This window comes from Balearica regulorum, chromosome 1, assembly GCF_011004875.1.
Source record: "Balearica regulorum gibbericeps isolate bBalReg1 chromosome 1, bBalReg1.pri, whole genome shotgun sequence".
Lineage (NCBI taxonomy): Eukaryota > Metazoa > Chordata > Aves > Gruiformes > Gruidae > Balearica > Balearica regulorum.
Window position 1 is genome coordinate 100,986,697 of NC_046184.1, and position 17,176 is coordinate 101,003,872.

The 17,176-nt window shown below is 37.9% G+C and overlaps 1 protein-coding gene across 1 annotated transcript in view; it reads left to right on the top strand.

The window, feature by feature from the left end:
- Positions 1–2,443: 2,443 nt before the first annotated feature.
- CD247 (CD247 molecule) overlaps positions 2,444–17,176 on the top strand; it is a 59,844-nt gene continuing 45,111 nt past the window's right edge. Inside the window, exon 1 of the mRNA XM_075768626.1 lies at positions 2,444–2,634. Within this exon, the coding sequence (XP_075624741.1) occupies positions 2,577–2,634 (58 nt within the window). The 5' untranslated portion in view covers positions 2,444–2,576. The remainder of the gene's footprint in view (positions 2,635–17,176) is intronic.

The window sequence follows — 17,176 nt, forward strand, 5'->3', positions numbered from 1 at the left end:
CTCAGCAAACTTCTGTTGAGCCAGTTGTAGTTTGATTGGGGGGAGGCTGAGTTTTAGGCTTTAAGGTGCATCTAAGTCGTGTTCTCAAGCTTTTCTCATTTACAGTTGTCTAAAATGTACTTTCTATTTCTGTTAATAAAAGTAAAAATTTTTATCTGTTCACATTTGAAAAGAGCACAATAATGTGAGATTTCTTGCAAAGTAAGAGCTGGCATCACTGTGCCAAGTGGTATGATTTTCATATAAATGCCCTAACACTTTGTTGGAGAAATTACTTCTGTCTAATATCTCCTCAGGAAGATTTTTCTGAAACTCCAGATTTCATCTTTCTTAATGTCATCTCATTATGCTGGGTTTTTTCTGCCTTCTATTGCTCTAAATGAATCCTTTTATTAGCTGTTGCTGCTTCTTAATAATAATGCAGTAAGAAATGTTGAGGAGGAGGTACCCCTAACTACACCTTGGCTCTCCCCTTGCCTTTTTTTCTAATGCATTTAAAAACTCTATGGTGGTTGGTTTGGGGGTTTTTTTGTTTGGTTGGTTTTTTGTTTGGTTTGGTTTTGTGTTTTTGTTGTTTGGGGTTTTTTGTGTGTTGGTTTTCTTCATGACAAAAAAAACCCCAAACAACTCCCAGGTGTCCCTGATTCCTCGTTATCTTTGAGTTCTAGTGCCTTGTTTTCCCTGCCTGCCTTAAGACTTCATTTCTTTATCCCTAAAAGCTTAACTGCCCTGGCTTTAGTAAGGCTAATTTGAAAAGCATGATGAGGTCCTCAGGTAAAAACCTAATGAAATTATTTAATATTTTTAACACAAATCATAGAATCATAGAATGGTTTGGGTTGGAAGGGACCTTAAAGATCATCTAGTTCCAACCCCCCTGCTGCGGGCAGGGACACCCTCCACTAGACCAGGTTGCCCAAAGCCTCATCCAAATCAGCTTGTGTTTATCCAGCTCATGGTGCTAAGAGTTCTCCAGATTGGCATTTGCTGGGTTACTGCTAAAGCGTGCTTTTTCTTTTGCCTGTGTGGTTATTCACCCCTGCCTACGGCGTGCTGCTTTAATACCGCCTGATTTGATCACTAGCTTGGCTTTGCAAGGAAACAAGCGTTGTGATTCTCCTGGCTCAGCCTGCCGCTTGCAACCACCCCAACCACTTTTGACCTGAGGGGTCAACATCAATCCAGCTAAACAAAGGAGACTCACACGTAACCTGTTCTACTTGTGGTACTGCAGCAATCTTATTAGTCCCCTTGGAGCAGCAGAAAAAACAGGGCATTTTCATTTTCATGCCGTGCTGCTGGGTTAGTCAGTCAGTGCGTACGTGTGCTACTTGGGGCTCCGTGCCCAGCCGCCTGGCCCCACAGAGGCAGGCATGGGAGAGCCCGGGGGTGGCAGGGGCTTAGGGCAGCGTGCGAGGCACTGCAGTCATCGTGGGGAAACTGGACTTCGCCAGTGCGGCCACTGGGCAGACCCGCTGAGCTCTGTGTGCCCCTGAGAACTATGTTAGTGGAGCAGCCCACAGCGTGGGGCTGAAAAGCCCTTTTAGCTCCCAGACTGCAGCCGCCTTCAAACCACTCATCTCGCTCCTGGGGCACCAGGTCTGCCTCAGGATCTGTCACTAGAGGACAGCTTCAAGCAGCAAGAAGGTTGAATCTTGTGGCCTACTCAGTAGGTAGGAGTGGCATGTGTAGCTAGGGCCCGTCAAGCTTTCTGTTTCAAGCCAAGCAAGGAGGAGGTGCATGCTGTGCTCTCCTGCGGAGATGACACAGGCTCTCCTCCCTGTGGGCTGTGGTGGCTCAGAGGACAAAATGGCTCCAGAGCTCTGCACGCGCTGACGCTCTTTCAAAATACAAAGATGCGGTGTGTTCACATCAAAAGGTATCTCCATTTCATAGATGGGTACAACAGGTAGCACCAGTTATGCTGGTGTTTTATGTCCTGTGGAGGCTATCTGCAAGGACGGGCAGAGCCTGGCTCTCCCTGATGCTGGCAACCCATAGCCCTGAGAGTGCAGTTGCTTTCAGTTGCTCATGGTAAGGCTGTGTTTCAATTGGATTTAGAAATGAACTTTATATCTTTACCAGTTTAGCCTGCTACTTGTTCACGAGTGACTGTAACTTACAATTTTAAACTTCTATTTGTGCCATACTGCACACTGGACGTAGTTATATAGTATCCTTTTTGAAGTCAGGCTGAATATACCACATAGCCTTTCTAGGCCTCTTGTAGAGATCAGCAGCTGCTGACTGGGATATCCTAGGAACCATTAGACAAACTGGAAGAAAAAAAACCCACCCAAAACCATCTTGCAAAGAGAAGAGAGAGAAAGAAAGAAAAAAAAACCCAACCAAACACAAAAGGAAACCCCAAGCATCAATACCAAGAACGTAAACCCCAGACCTCAGAGGCAGAGGAAGGCGCGTGCTTCGGTGGCGCTGCCGGCAGGTGGACTCCGAAAGCCCTCATAGGAGGTGAGCTTCCTGCGGGGCTGGCAGACGAGCAAAGCCCGTGGAGGCGCCTCTTCTTCTCCTCGTCCTGTGGCCTCCCGCTCCCCAGCACCGCCTGGGCCAGCAAGATGAAGTGGAGGAGGATCGCGATCTTTGCCATCCTGCAGGCACGGTTCCCCGTCACAGGTAAGGCAGGCTTTTATTTTACGAGGAGCTATTGTAAAGCTCTTTTGAGGAAAGAGGGCTTTGTTTCTGTGGTGGATTCACCACCATTTTGGTAGCTGGAGGGTATCTGCATGAAGATCTGAGCCACGTCTGTCCTCCTAATCATGGCTGGAATCATGGCCACCTGTGAATGAGGCAGCAGGACTCATCGGTTGAACTGCCCTGCTATACTGAGACCCTCTGGAGGGCAGGAGGGGGTGACGAGGACAGCCATTGCTGTCAGTGTGGCCTCCTCTTCCCCTGGCCCAGCGACTGCTGTAGCTGAACAACAACTTGTAATTACGGCCCTCCCCTGGGTGGTTTTCCTTGCGATTTAAAAGGGGAAATTTGATACAATAATGAAAATTTAGTCACTTGCAGTAATCTGCATAAGAGAAGCTTTTAATTTAGTTAGGCAAAATTAAAGCCACTTTGCTCATAACAGCATGTTGGGTGGTTGGTTTGCAGTAAACAGCGTACCAGGCAGGCTGGAAAGAGGGGGGGTGTAGGTGATGAGAATAAGGATAGAGTCCTTCCTCTCATGTCTCTGCCTTCTTGCTTGTCCCTTCTAGACACAGTGTAAAATGGAAGTAATTTTTACCTGTACATATTTTCTTGTGGTGGTGTATACGCTGGCCTCACTTGGGCAGAAAGGGAATCAGCTTTGTCATGCACAAATCTTCAAAAGTCACATTAATTTTAGGAGAGAACATACTTCTTAATAGGTTTGTAGGTCAAAAGAACAAGAAAATGGAATTTGCACCCAGAGAAGGCCTCATCCTTGTCCTGAGTTTGGAGAAGTCAGCCAATATTAGCAGGCCATGTTTGAGCATGTATTAAAGCAAAATTCACTGGAAGTTTCCCCCACAACATACACCTTGAATATACTTAACATACCACCCTTACTTATGTAAGAGCCTTGGTTACTGCCACAGACTTTTTATTTGAAAGTTTTCTGGAGATTAAGGAAGGGGTTTGCAGGCACTTCCTAACAGTGTGAGACTGGTTCTGGTAATTTGTGGAGGTTTATGTTTCAGGAGGATTTTAAGCAGAGTTGTATGCTGTGTGGTAGGAATGCCTTCTGTTCAGCCTCTATTCAACCTCTGGGGCCTCTCTCCCTTTCTGATACTTAAGTATGCTACTTCTGGTACTACTTATATTTTATACATTGCTCTATATCCATAGATGTATATAGAGCTATAAAGTTATAGAAATTACTTTAGGTCAAAATGCATCCACAAAAAAATCTTTTTGCATTTTCTCCTTTTAATCTGTTGTAAGATATCAGTAGTTCAGGCTCCTATTTGTACATTTTTAGGAGAAAACTTGTATTGAAAAATATGTAATACAGTTTGCAGATGGGTAAAACTAACCCTTATAGGGGTCTCTGGTGCAAAGCTCTTAGGGGTATTCACACTCACAAAGAATACGTGGGATCAAATTTTGAACAGGGTACCATTGCCATTGATTTGGAGATGGTTGCCTGTGCTATCTGAGGGCAAGTATTTTTGACTGGATACCTGTAATAGTTCAAAGAGGAGTAGTATTTAGCCTAAGAGTATAGGTAGAATAAAACAGATGTAGCATAAATTTCATGGAATTGTTGCTACATTATTGATGCAAAATACATGGTAACAAAAATGTAAGATCACAGTGACCTTAGTTGAAAGATAAGACCAAACAAATTATTTTTTCAGCTCAGAGTTATGAACAAAAGCAAAGATCTGCTGCCTGGAGTGTTTTCAAGTCATGTTAGAATGAAGTGAACTTTTATTTTTTTCATAAAATAAGATTAGACTTTAGAGACAGAGATTCAGTAAGCTGCATACTACCTTACAGTGAATTCATTCCACTTCACTCTAATGTGTTTTGTCCTTATTCTTCAAATGGTCAATTGAACGATGCTACCAAGACTGAGACTGATGAACTTGCAAAGACTTTCCTTTTGATCTTTTGAGTACTGAAGTAAATGTCAGGCATGAGAAAAATCTGTTTTAAGATAAGTCATTGTAGAGATGGGCCACAAATTCTGATGCAGATTTGACTTACTGACACCAGACCACAAATTCCAGAATGCTCAAACTTGACTTTTGAGCAATTACAGAAAGAAGTCATATTATATACACATTTAGTTTTCTGTGTTTCCCCCTTCAAAGCTACAAAAGTGTACGTATACAAGTTTAGCTGATGTCCTCCTATAACCCCTCTGCTAAAAAAGTATGTAAAAATAACTAGTTTGCATTTCTGAGAATGACTTATTAATCATGTTGTTTGTTGGTACATAAGAATATTAAAAGACTTCTACCCAAATATCACAATCAAAATGGCAAAACTCTTCATTTAGTTTACAGAGCTTTTAGTCTGAAGCATGACAGGGTTCAATGGCAATAAAACAGTACTGTGGGCAATATTGTAGAATTGCTATTTTTTTTTAAGGCTGATGAGATGACGTTTTTATTTGTACAAATACGCAACACACATTTGTATAAATATATGTGGAAGAGTTCTTCAAGGACAGCCTTTCCCTGTTTTTCACTTCTTTATAAAATCACTTTTCTCAGAATCAACTGCTAAACAGAATTGGACAGTGTCCTGTTTTTTGTTAACTCTGCGGAAACTAAAACATGTCAGCCTTTGGCAGATATTACTTGCACTGCTTATTGTCACAATGTGTTGCTGCTCTGCATAACTGTGTCTTCTGCCCATTGGACACCATGATACCATGAGGGTTTTTTTAATCTGTTCATGGACAGGAAGATAAAATGGATAGGTAATAGGTCTTAAGGTTCATTTGTTCCTTGCTTTTCATCAGATGACTTAGCATGTCAGCAGACTACAAGATTTGTAAACTAAAAGTTGTTTAAAAGCCTAGCTGGGAAACCTGAACAAGTAAATACAGACTATTTTGGTTACCTACCCGATGTCCTTATGCGTTGTCTCTTAAGTTCTCCTAGCTGAATTGTTGTTACACCTAGAAACAAAAAAAACCTAAAGGCTTAATTTTACATTTTATTTCCTTTTTCTCCTGCCTGTTCACAATGATTCATTAATAATTCATGGCAAAAACTATGAACTGGCACATTAGCGACTGGAACAAAATGTCGGCAAATGTAGCCTTTCTTTGTAAAGGGACATTTGTTGAGCTCTTGCAGTACTACATTCAATTCTCTAATGCTTGTTGTAGAGTAAGTGCTTTCTATCTGAACCCTTCCAAGCAAAATTCCTAATGAGTGAAGTAACAAGTTAATGATCATGTTCCTTTTGATTTTTTTCGTGCACATGACATTAGTAGTATATATAAAGTAAAGTTATCTGAAAATATATTTATATTCCTCCTGTGTAAGTGTGTCCTTCTTAAGTAAGACTATGTTGATAAAAAGCCAAAGTGGGGGAGAAATAGGAGGTTCCCTAACAGCTTAAAGAGGAGGAGAATTTGATTTATGAATGAATGTTCATGTGAGGAATGCTTTTGACACCCATTTTCTGTTATTCACACGAACTTGAATTGTGACTAGCACTGTGAGTAAACCTGTAAGCAAGGAAAAAAGATACATATAAAAATAAGTTATTTGTTTCCTAACTATCTCCAAACTGTAACCAAACTCCCTTTAAAAGAGAAAGAAAAAATACTTGCTTGCACAATTGCAGATAAACATCGAATCCCTTCCTCCAATTCATCATATATATTGTATCTTCCATTCATGCCGCCCTAAAAACGTACTCTATTTTCTTGTCAGAATAGCTGATGCATCTTACAGTTCTATATACGACTTCTTAAAAATACTTAAAATATTTATCCTGTTAAAGGTATCTACTTTGTCCATGTGCATGTATACACATAAACGTATTATTGATTTTTCACTGTTCTACTGATACGACTTCGGTCAACAGCTAAATTTAAGTTTCACTGCTGTTTCTTTTTAGCATTAAGAAAACAATTTATGCTATTCCAGAATCTGTGAGAAGCTGAAATTTTGCAGATTTTTCTGATTTGCACTGTTGTATAATGTAATGCTTTGAATATTGTTTTCTTAATTAAATTCAGTTCTGCCTCTTTAAAAAAAATGCATAGTATTTTTAGCTTTTAAAATATGACAGTCAAAATGAGATTTTTTTTTTTCAGGAAAGCAATGAAGGCATTTAACTCCATTTTGCCCTACACAACTGATTTATAACTTCATATATAAACAGATAAAATGTGCAGGCAAATGAAAAGTTTAGTTTGCAGGTCTTCAGTCTACTCAGTCAAATGCATGGATCTTGGGAGACAGTGGAAATGCATGCATTTAACCACATACAATGGATCTTTCCATTTCTGTGAAAGTTAGACTTATCAATGTGTAGTTCTTTCAGTCCTTTGACAATTTAGCTATTAAAAATGGAAGTGAAAACATCTAGCTCCTAAGCCTTGGAGGTCACAAGCTCTGATGTCCATGCAGGTACTGTTTCAGGGATAGAAGCCATGCCAATTTTTGAACCATATAGATTGGAAATATTTGAATCCCTACAAGTTTCCTAGGAATAAACCATCAACCTTTGGAAAGCCCTTTATGTATTTTGTTTTTGATACGTTGTTATATGTCTGTCAAGTCTTAAGAGAAGAAGAACAGAAAGTTTGGAGGTTTCCATCTCCGTGTACTTTTGGTATGTGCAAGTATGTTTAAACGTGTTAAACATTGTTTTTCTGGCAAACAGGTTGTGAAGTCTGATGAAATGCTTGTACTGTTTGGCCTATTTGTTTCATGGGATGTAATTGTAGTGAAAACTTATCTATATCCTGATTTTTTCTGAGTAGCAGAACATTGTTTAATTTGTTATCTTTTTAAGTGAAGGAGAAGCCATAATGATAACACAGCTCTCTGAAAGCTCAGATAATATGGAGGTGAAATATATGTCAAATCAAAATTCGATGGAAGCTGACGAGTGGAAAAAGGTTGGAAAATTTTCAACAAATGATAACATAAACTGTAGTAGGACATGCGGAATAAGTCTAGAGGGTGGCTAGTTGTCAACACTTGTGTTTTTTTAAGAAATCTTACCGTACATGATTTACTTAAAATTCAAGCTGTTGTCTTAGGTGAAAATCTTAACTTTCACCATAAATAAACCTTTCTAGTTTCCTAGTAAAGTTTTCTAGCTTGTAAAGGAAATCTTGACAATGCAAGCCTGCATGACTCCAGAAATGGAAAAAGAGTGAATCAGCTATATAACCTGTCACTTTTTTTTTTTTTTTTTTAAGGTAATTGCTATTTTTGGTGAGTGATAGGCCAGCCTGCCTCAGGATGCCGCAATGCTCGCAGTTGGCAAGCACTGAAAATAGTTTCCTGGTCAAAAAGAAAAGCACATCATACACCTAATGTGAAGCTTTCCAAAGAGTCCCAAAATGTGAATTATAAAAACTAATTAACAAATTTTATTATTTAAAAAAAAAAGTCAGTAAAACACTTTTCTAATGGGATAAGACATGATATCTAGGAAATTAATGAGGGAATACTAATTGGAGTGGTGTTTTATTTCTTTTTAAGTAAGTATACATTGGCCATTGAACAAAGGAAAGAGCTATGTGACTAAAGAAACCCTTTTCTGGTTGTTCATCCAAATTTTATAATGAGTTTCTTCCAGCCAGGAGCATGGGTGTTTTGCATTCGTTTCACTTAGAATGTTGCTGTCATTGGTATGACAGCCAAACCTGAAATAAGTGCAGCCAAAAAATTTTTAAAATGCTTCCCAGATATTTAATGCATAAGTACATATTGTAAATTCATTCTAATTCCCCATGGTGTATATCTCGTCACAAAGCAAAATGGGACTCAGGAGGGGCAAAACAGCAAAATATCTGGTTGGTAATTATTAGATGCTTGCACAGATCCTGCAAGTGGATCGAGGTTCTTTCTGCTGGAGCAGGGCCCAAACTGATTAGATACTTGTTTGCAAAACATTTATTTTGAATTAGTTAATAAAACTCAGCTCAAACTAAAAATTAACATGCCATAATTTATTACTTACCAGATCAATCTGAAGCAAGAATTTGGTATAGTGTGACAACGTCACTTTTTAAATACTCTTGGCAAACATAATTTCGGTGAAAGAGATCAACTTCCTAACGTTAGATACAGCACGTTCCTAGTTATCAAATGTTTGTTTTGTCATTCAGAAATAGCTGAATGGTTTAATGTCTTTAAAAAGTATACATAAACTGGATTCCTGGGCTGGGACCTTACTGCTCCCAGTTAATGCAGCAGAATTTTAAACCTTTGCAAAGAAAAATTTTGACTCCTATCATAATATACATTATAGCCATATAATTACTATAATAGATTTTTATTTTTTTTTGGGTGACATATCAGCAAGCTTCAGTCAGAGAACCCAACATCAAATCTTTGGTAGGAGAAATAATTTCTGATACTATCCGCTATGTGTTGTTGCGATTTACATAGTTTCCCATCCAGCCGTGTAAAACCAATTGCAAGAAAGAAGTCTTACCAGAATTATGTGGAGTCATCTTCCTCCCTTTTTCTCCCTCTGTTTCTCTTTCCGTGATGCAAACTTGCACAGTATCATCACTTTGGGCTTTTATGTAAGTAAGGTAATTTCAGCAGCAATTTGTGCCAGCATGCAGGCGCATTTCTGAAGATTAAAAAGCAAAATAAAGTCTTGCAAGTTAAGAATCATATTCTAAAGGAAGGAAGACAGGGTACAGACAGAGAGAAATATTATATAATTGATATCTTGCAAAAAAAGTCTACCTAAACTAAAGACAGTTTCTAAGAAGCAAGCAAACAATTCTGTGAATTACTCTGATTATAGTTGCTCTGTTCATAAAATGTCTTGTAGCAAATTAGCTTCTTTTGGTAATCCTTAAAAGAATGTTATTTCAATTCTACAGATTTCTCTCTAACAACTTCCTGCTAATTTTCAGGATTCATTTGCTATTTATGTTTTTTTATGGTTTATTACCTAAAGGCATGATACTTGACCTAGTTAGTGTGCACAGATGAACTCAGTCTTGAAGTCTTAGTCATTATAGACTAGAACCTGTTAAGGCAATTTGTAATAAAAGATTTTCAGGGAGGTGAATGAAGTAATGTAAGTATGCATTTTTCTGTTGGATTTTTTAAATTATATTTTTTTATTTTCACATTTCTCAGGAAATGCAAAAAAATTTGCTATTAATATTGGTTCGGCATTTAATAGTTTGTTGGAATTTGAAGAGTTACAAATGCAATACAATCAAAGTGATCCATGTGATAATTAACTGACTTTGGAGGCTTACACAAGCGATAGATTTGACTTCATGCTTGTTTGTTACATGCAATTTTTTTCTCCTCGTTTACCTGCAACATGCTTTTTATTAGTAATGAGCCTCTGTTTTTTTCAGTCTCTCTCTGGAAATGTAAATTCTCAGCATAAGTTTTGCTGAGGGGTTACTCTGATGAATAAAGTATAAGAATTAAATCTTTGCAGTTGGTAAGTTTAAAGACTATTGGTGAAAGCAAATGAGATAAAGCCCCCATTTTCGACAACTGTCCTCTGATTTCCCTTTTCCTCAGAAGGAAAGGGAGTAATACCCCATCACAAGTTGCCTAACTTTTAACTTCTTGAATCTATTGATCTTATATATGTAAAAACAAGCATTTGTATTATAAGCCTGACTATATCCAGTGCACCAGAGAAGATAAGCAAGGTTAACCCATCTGGATTTCAAGCAGAAAGTCAAACGCCATTTCAGTTACTTTAAAAAAATGAGCATCTAATATACGCCATAAAGGCTTTCTGGAATTTAACTTCTCAGAATAGGCATCTAAAATGGAGAGGAAAAAAAAAATCAAACCAAAACGCAATCTCTGTCAGTAAAATTAGTTTTAATTTAATTATGCTTTCAGTAGGATCCAATCTCACTTCTGTTTGAGTAGGAGGTGATGGGAGCCTTACCTACAGACGTACACCATGCTGTATATGAGCAGAATTATGCAGTGAACGCTAGCACCCATAGCACGCTGCCGTAAAATGGTCCATGTGGGTCAAGGCACAGATGGGTGGCCAGTAAGCTGTAAAATGCGCTCGTTTGAAAGCCCAAACCGCTACATGGAGTGATTGCTTCTTCATCCCCAATTTTGACAGATGTCCTCTACTTTCTGCATCAAGCTTAATACAGTTTGCTGAGAATATGGATGTCTTTTCCCCTTGTAAATTGGGAATAATTTCATTGAAAATAGCACAACATTGTCCATTTTTTTTAATACAGAAAGTTTGCAAGAGAACTCAGAGTAATTTGTTTTAAGGCAACTGCCTCCCAGATGATTAACAACGCTGTCTTAGATGTGATCTAAAGTTCTGATGAAGACTGCTTGCAACTTAAAAATTATGGTCTGTCCCAAATAACTACAGATCTTCAAGAGTTTTGTGTTTTGCAAGAGCAGTGCCTAAAATATAATGAAATGTGACAAGTTAGGCATACTGGGTTCGTTACTTGACTTTTTTCCGAAGGGTGCATTTTGATCACATCTCTGAATGTTTCTCCTTGACCTGAATGTTAAAAAAACAGGAGATTCTCACAGAATTACCTCTCTCTAGAAGCAGCAGCTTTAATTTACCTTGTTTTGAAGTCTCTCTTAAATTTCAGATGTCTCTAGTATTAACGTGAACTAGACAGAACTGGAGTTTTCCCTCTCCTGTCTATTCATGCAGCTAAATTAATGTATTTTTTTCTAATAACTTAGATGTTATTTAACTACTTGCCTCAAAACCCAGCAGCACTATAATGCATTTGTTACTGCTGTTAGCTATGTCTCTACTTGAGACAATTTTTTTCTTTTTTTCTTTTTTTTTTATAACTCTCTTAAAGAACTTACAGATATGAACCTTCAGCCCTATCTTACTGTAACATCTTTTCCAAGGTGTTTTTATCTGATTTTATCTTTCTCAGCTGCAAAGAAGTAGCTAACAGGTTTGCCCTCTTTCTCTCTTGCTCTTCTTTTTACATCTTGGGCCAAATGTCTATTTGTTAGACATGATGCTGTAGTAGAAAGAATATCAGGTTTAAAATAGAGCTTAAAGGGAAGCAACTTTCTGCAAAACTTTGCAAGATTTTAAACACCCTCACCCCCACCCACCCCCAACCCCCGCCTTGTTTTCCACTGGGGTAAACCAAATCCTTACAAAGTATTTTTGTGAGACACCAAAGTCAGTGAGCAATTACTATTCTGTGTTTGGGAAGAGGGAAACCCAGATTCCAGTCTTTATATTGTTTGACTCAGAGCAGGAGCTTGAACGGGACTCCCACATGCTAAACCAATTGAGACAGACTTGCTGGTTTTGATGAAAAATTCTAATGGGAGTCTAGAAACATTCCCTAATTAATATGCCATCGGAATTTCTACTGGGAAGTGTTTCTGATGAACAAGTGTTATCTTGATAAACCTATACAATAAAAATGAAAACAAATCTCAACTTCAGTTGTAGTATTTTATAGAGTCAGTTTAATCCTTTGCAGTCAATTAATGGAGTACATTTATTTTTGTTCTGCAGAAGACTTAATGATGTTGTTGCCTGTTTTGCAAAGCCTTATAGTAAGGGTCAGTGCTACAGAGTGGCTGGAGTGTGTATCTAAGAGTTTCCCCACCCATCCTTGCAAAAATTACTGTACTGTCTTTAGTAGTGACTGTATTTCAGCACAATCAGAATCCCTAAGCAGGCTCCCGTATGTGAGACTGTCTGCAAAATGGGGCACAGAGGCGGTGCTGTTCTCTTACGCATGAGTATATAAGAGTAACGTCAATGTGAGTATTGATAATATACGCTTATATATTGATGATTCTGCCACTTCTGAAACCACACGTAATTATGCAGGACTAAAAGATTTAGAAGGTCCGAGGCTACTAAATCTGAAGGGTACGCAGGGAGTGAGCAACATGAAATACCATCAGAGGTGGCAATCTGAGAAAGCCCAGCACATGTGCTGACCTTTCTTGAAGAGAAGGATTATCTGGAGCTGAAAAGGAGGTCTTCAGGTATTTAAAAAGATTTGACAAGTAGCTTCACCTCTAAATGTGTCATCTACAAGCTGTAACTGTAATGTGGAGCTAGTATTTAATTTCTGTCAAAGTTTCCCCTTCTGATTAGATCATAACAGTGTTTTAGTAAATGCCGCTTATTTGAACATACCTAAACTAGCTTTAAATTAGCAATCTTGTTTAGGCAGCTCCCCAGTGGTGTCAGCTGGAGTTTGACTTCAGGCAAACTGCTTGGGCATTTACCAAACTGCTCAGCCAGATTTTTGCAGCTCATGCAAATATCTATGCTGAAGGAAATGCACTGTTATCAGCTAGTTGAAAACCAATTTAGCAATGTTCTTCTGGGCCTCTGCCACCTCCATGATGACTGTAGCATATGCAACCGACTTGGAAAGGAGAAAGTTTATCATTCTGTGCCTTTGGCCTCAGGGGGGTCTTCACCTCCTTTGAAGCTTCAGGATCATGCTGTAATAAAACAATAGTAGTGTTCAGCTTCATGCATAGTAGAAGGTATCTTATAGCCAAGGAAAAGAGCACCTCTAAGTAGCTATATTAGCTAACTTTTATTTGTCAATTTGCATGTATAAATGATTTTACAAAGTGGTTTATTGAAGTCCACAGTTAAATAATGTTTACTTGCTAAAGCAGTTTTGTTTTGAGGTTTTAATTTTCAGTGGTTTTTTGTTTAAACTCCTCGTTATCTTACTTTAAAAATATTCAGAACTACAACAAAACATCTTCTGGTGCTTTTTAATCTATCTGATTATGAAGATTGCTGTTACGATACTAAGAAAAATCAATATGTGGAATGTGAAGTTTTTAAACTGGGAAGTTTGAACTTTGGGATCTTGTCTGAATGATTTGTAGATAATTCTGACAATTCCTATCATCCTCACTGCTCTACAAATTCTTTCTTGCCTTAGTGAAACAGTGTGATTTATTGATTTATTGATTTATTTATTAGATAAAGCAAGAAAATGGAAAAGTGAGGTCATAGGTTTTATACTCTTAATTGGGGCTGATTTACTGTGTAACCTTTAGAAAACCACTGGAATGTGTGTAGGCTTTCCGATAAACTAGTGTCCAAACTTAATCAAGATGGGCCACTCTGTTAGCTGGTTGGTTTTTTTTTTTTTTAAAGTTTAAATTGCTTATCCAGTTGTTGATATACAAATAACACTTAGTGTTAACATACATGGTCCTGAAGACTATATGCTATTTTAGTATGTGATTAATCAACAAATAGGTTTATTTGCCTATTTCACAATAGTGTGTTGAAAACTGAGATCTATCAAGTATCCTTTGGATCCAGTGTAATGTATTTTATACATAGGAAATTAAAATAGGGGCTGTGTCTAATTTGCTGCTACGTTCACAGTGACCCTTGCTGCTTACAGGACAGCCTTTGCTTGCATGGAGGAAATGGCCGACTCTTTTTCCTTCCCTCTCTTTAAAAAACTTTTATCATTCTAGATTCAACTGAACTGATGAGAGAAACAAGAAAGTAAAAGCCCAGTTACGGACACACTGTTAGTCTTACAGAAGTGGAAAGAGAGAGGAAAAAATAATGTTCTGTGTTGACTGTATGTTATTTCTTGAGCTCTTTAGAAAATGCGCTCTAGAGATGAAAAACATTTATTGCGCTCCATGCAATACATGTATGCTGTCCCTGTTCATGCTGGTACAGCTCTTAATGTGATGGTGTTTAAGCTGGTTGGGGTCCAAGTGTTATTGTTTAGAGACAGCAGTATTGGGATCGCAAATGTATTTGAACAATTATTCTAGCCACCTTTTACTCCCATGAGAACACCTATGCTAGGACCTGTTGATCATAATGTCTAAATATCTCATTTAGACTAATTAAAACATACATTATTTTTAATAGCAATAGTTCTTGCTATTTCAGTAGATGTTGAAGTTCAGCTCACAGCTGTCTGTCTTCCTATAACTGCATGCTGCTTTTCTCACAGGTAGCTCCTGGCGACTGAGGACTTGCCCTATGCATTAACTATTAACCAGGCATCAAGGCAAGGACTTCCTTTGGGGATTGACTGCAGTTTATTTGCTCAGTATATGCAGCGTCTTTTGCCTCAGGCGCTGAATAGAGCACCTCCGTCTTGAACTCCCTGGTCTTTGACTTCTGAGAAGCGAAGTTGCCTGAGGGAAGCTATACTTCAGCAGAGCTTTTGTTCAGAGTGTTTTGGCTTATACAGGGTAATATCTGTAATGTGGCTTGGAAAATGCTCAGTGCATGGCACTTACCTATTATCCCTGTCGTGTGTGAGAACCAGAGGGGTGTGAACTTGCCTGAAAGCTACTTCAGATTTAGTTTGTTTTTCCAAAGCCTTTCAGTCTTGGGGTGGCGAGCTGCGAAGGGACTAGGGAAAGTGCGAAACATTTGGCAATGGAGCCCTAAAGGCAAGTGGCACTTCGAATGGAGTTTACATATAACTCATCAAAACATTGCCTCTTCAACATCTGTATGTACTGTGTAAAAGAACACCCACTTGTGTGTTTGAGACAGGTGAGGATTGCTGTCTAAAATACACTGAGAGGAGAGAAGATGAAATGAAAATGAGAGTGCACATTATTTAAAAAAAAAAAAAAGCCATAAACTGGTTGCTGAATTACTTCAGTGGGATCAGAAGAAGGATTCACACAATCCAAATAGTTTTGGCATAGGTTATTGTCCCTGCTTATTGCAGGGAGGTTGGACTAGATGACCTTTAAAAGTCTCTTCCAACCCATTCTATGATTCCAGTCTTGGGACAAAGGGGGTAAAAGCTTACTTGGGAGCAGTTTGCTGAGTTTATGGAATGGACTTTTTCAGATGGCTGGCTGTAGGAGCAAAAGACAGTTTGCCAAGGAGACCTCAGTCTCAGTCCTTTGTACTTATTGGCATACTTGAGAACACCCAATGTTTAATCAAGCATATTACAGACATTTATGCTATATAAGTTAGTGGCTAGATATGAACATACACTTCTGCAATGTCAATAGCATATATGTGTGGAGAGCAGGACAAAAATGCACAGATGTGTTTGTAAGCATGTGTTACAAGCAGATCTGTGCAAACCCATTAAATTCATATGTGTTATTTTGTATATTAGCATGAAAATGTGTTTCGCTTCCATTATTGAAGCCATTTTTGAATGTGGATTTAATAAGGATCAAAGATAATCTTTAGCAAGTGTTTGTTTACTGCTATATGCATACATATTAAAAGATGAAAGATTATCAATAGATTTTGTAATTTTATGAGATAAACAGTTTTCTGTAAGTGAATTTCTAGTATCACATACATGCAGCCCAAGGTGGGGGGAATAATGGAATATTTCTTTTTTTAAGCTTGACATTGCTATTTCAAAGACAGTGAGTGATATTGCTGCTGAGGCTGTTTCTGTCCTACTTCCCTTCCCTTCCTGAGTACTACGAGGATTTTGTCTTTTATAAGCAAGAGGTGTGGGTATATCTTTCTAGTTATTTACTTTCCCATCAGTGACAAATCTGAGATTTATTATAATTTCTGTAATAGTAAAGACTGATAATAAATGGTTTGAAAATCCAAACAGAAATCAGGAAATCCAGAAATGTGAGTTCGTAAATACCTTTTTAAATTTCATTATATTTGTCTTTCTCTGACCATACTGTGTGTATATCCCTGGATGTTCTCTTATACACACATACGTAATGTCTTGCATGCGTCCAGTGCAAGTCAGTCATTCCCAGGTATCCTTCCAAACTGATGTGCTGAACTTATAACCCAGTCTCTACTTGAAGTCACTTTTTGAATGAGCAACACAAACTTCTCTCATTTGATCATTTATATACGTATTAAATATTCATCTGCCCTGATTCAACTTCCCAGTTGCAATTTCAACATTTATTCTGTCAGCTTGTTTCCAAGTGCCTTATTCACCCTTTCTTAGGAGAAAGTCTTATAATCTCTATTTGTGTTCTTATTTTTCATTAATCTTATTTATTCACTTGCTATTTTTAAATAGAAATCCAAGATCATGGTAACTGACCAGTTACCTTATCTAATTCACACAAGAGGTGTAGTCGCAATAAGAACTGCTACAATTAAACAGCATGCTTTAAGGTATATGTGTATTAGAATGATGTACAGGTCTTAACTAAACCACAGGAGTTTTTGCTTGGATAACACAAATATTAATGAAATGTGAAATGCTGATTAACAACATCCAGTTTGTCCGTGAAGCATAATGTTCACATACTCATTGAAAAATAAGATCAGGTGCAATACAATTTTCTAATATTAAAAAAAAGGCTTTGTGTGTGTGCCTGTCACTTTTTAGAATTACATTATTGGAAGTTAAGGGCTAGCAAACTTCCTGGGTTTAAAATATTGAATTTGTTGAATAACAAGAGCCTGCTAAGAGTAACACCTTTAATATTATTTTAGAGAAATGTGCCATTTCCCTGCTGTAAGAAAGCTTTGAGAGAGAACAAAATTCTCTCAGTCTCTATATAGTCAGATTTGCTTTATT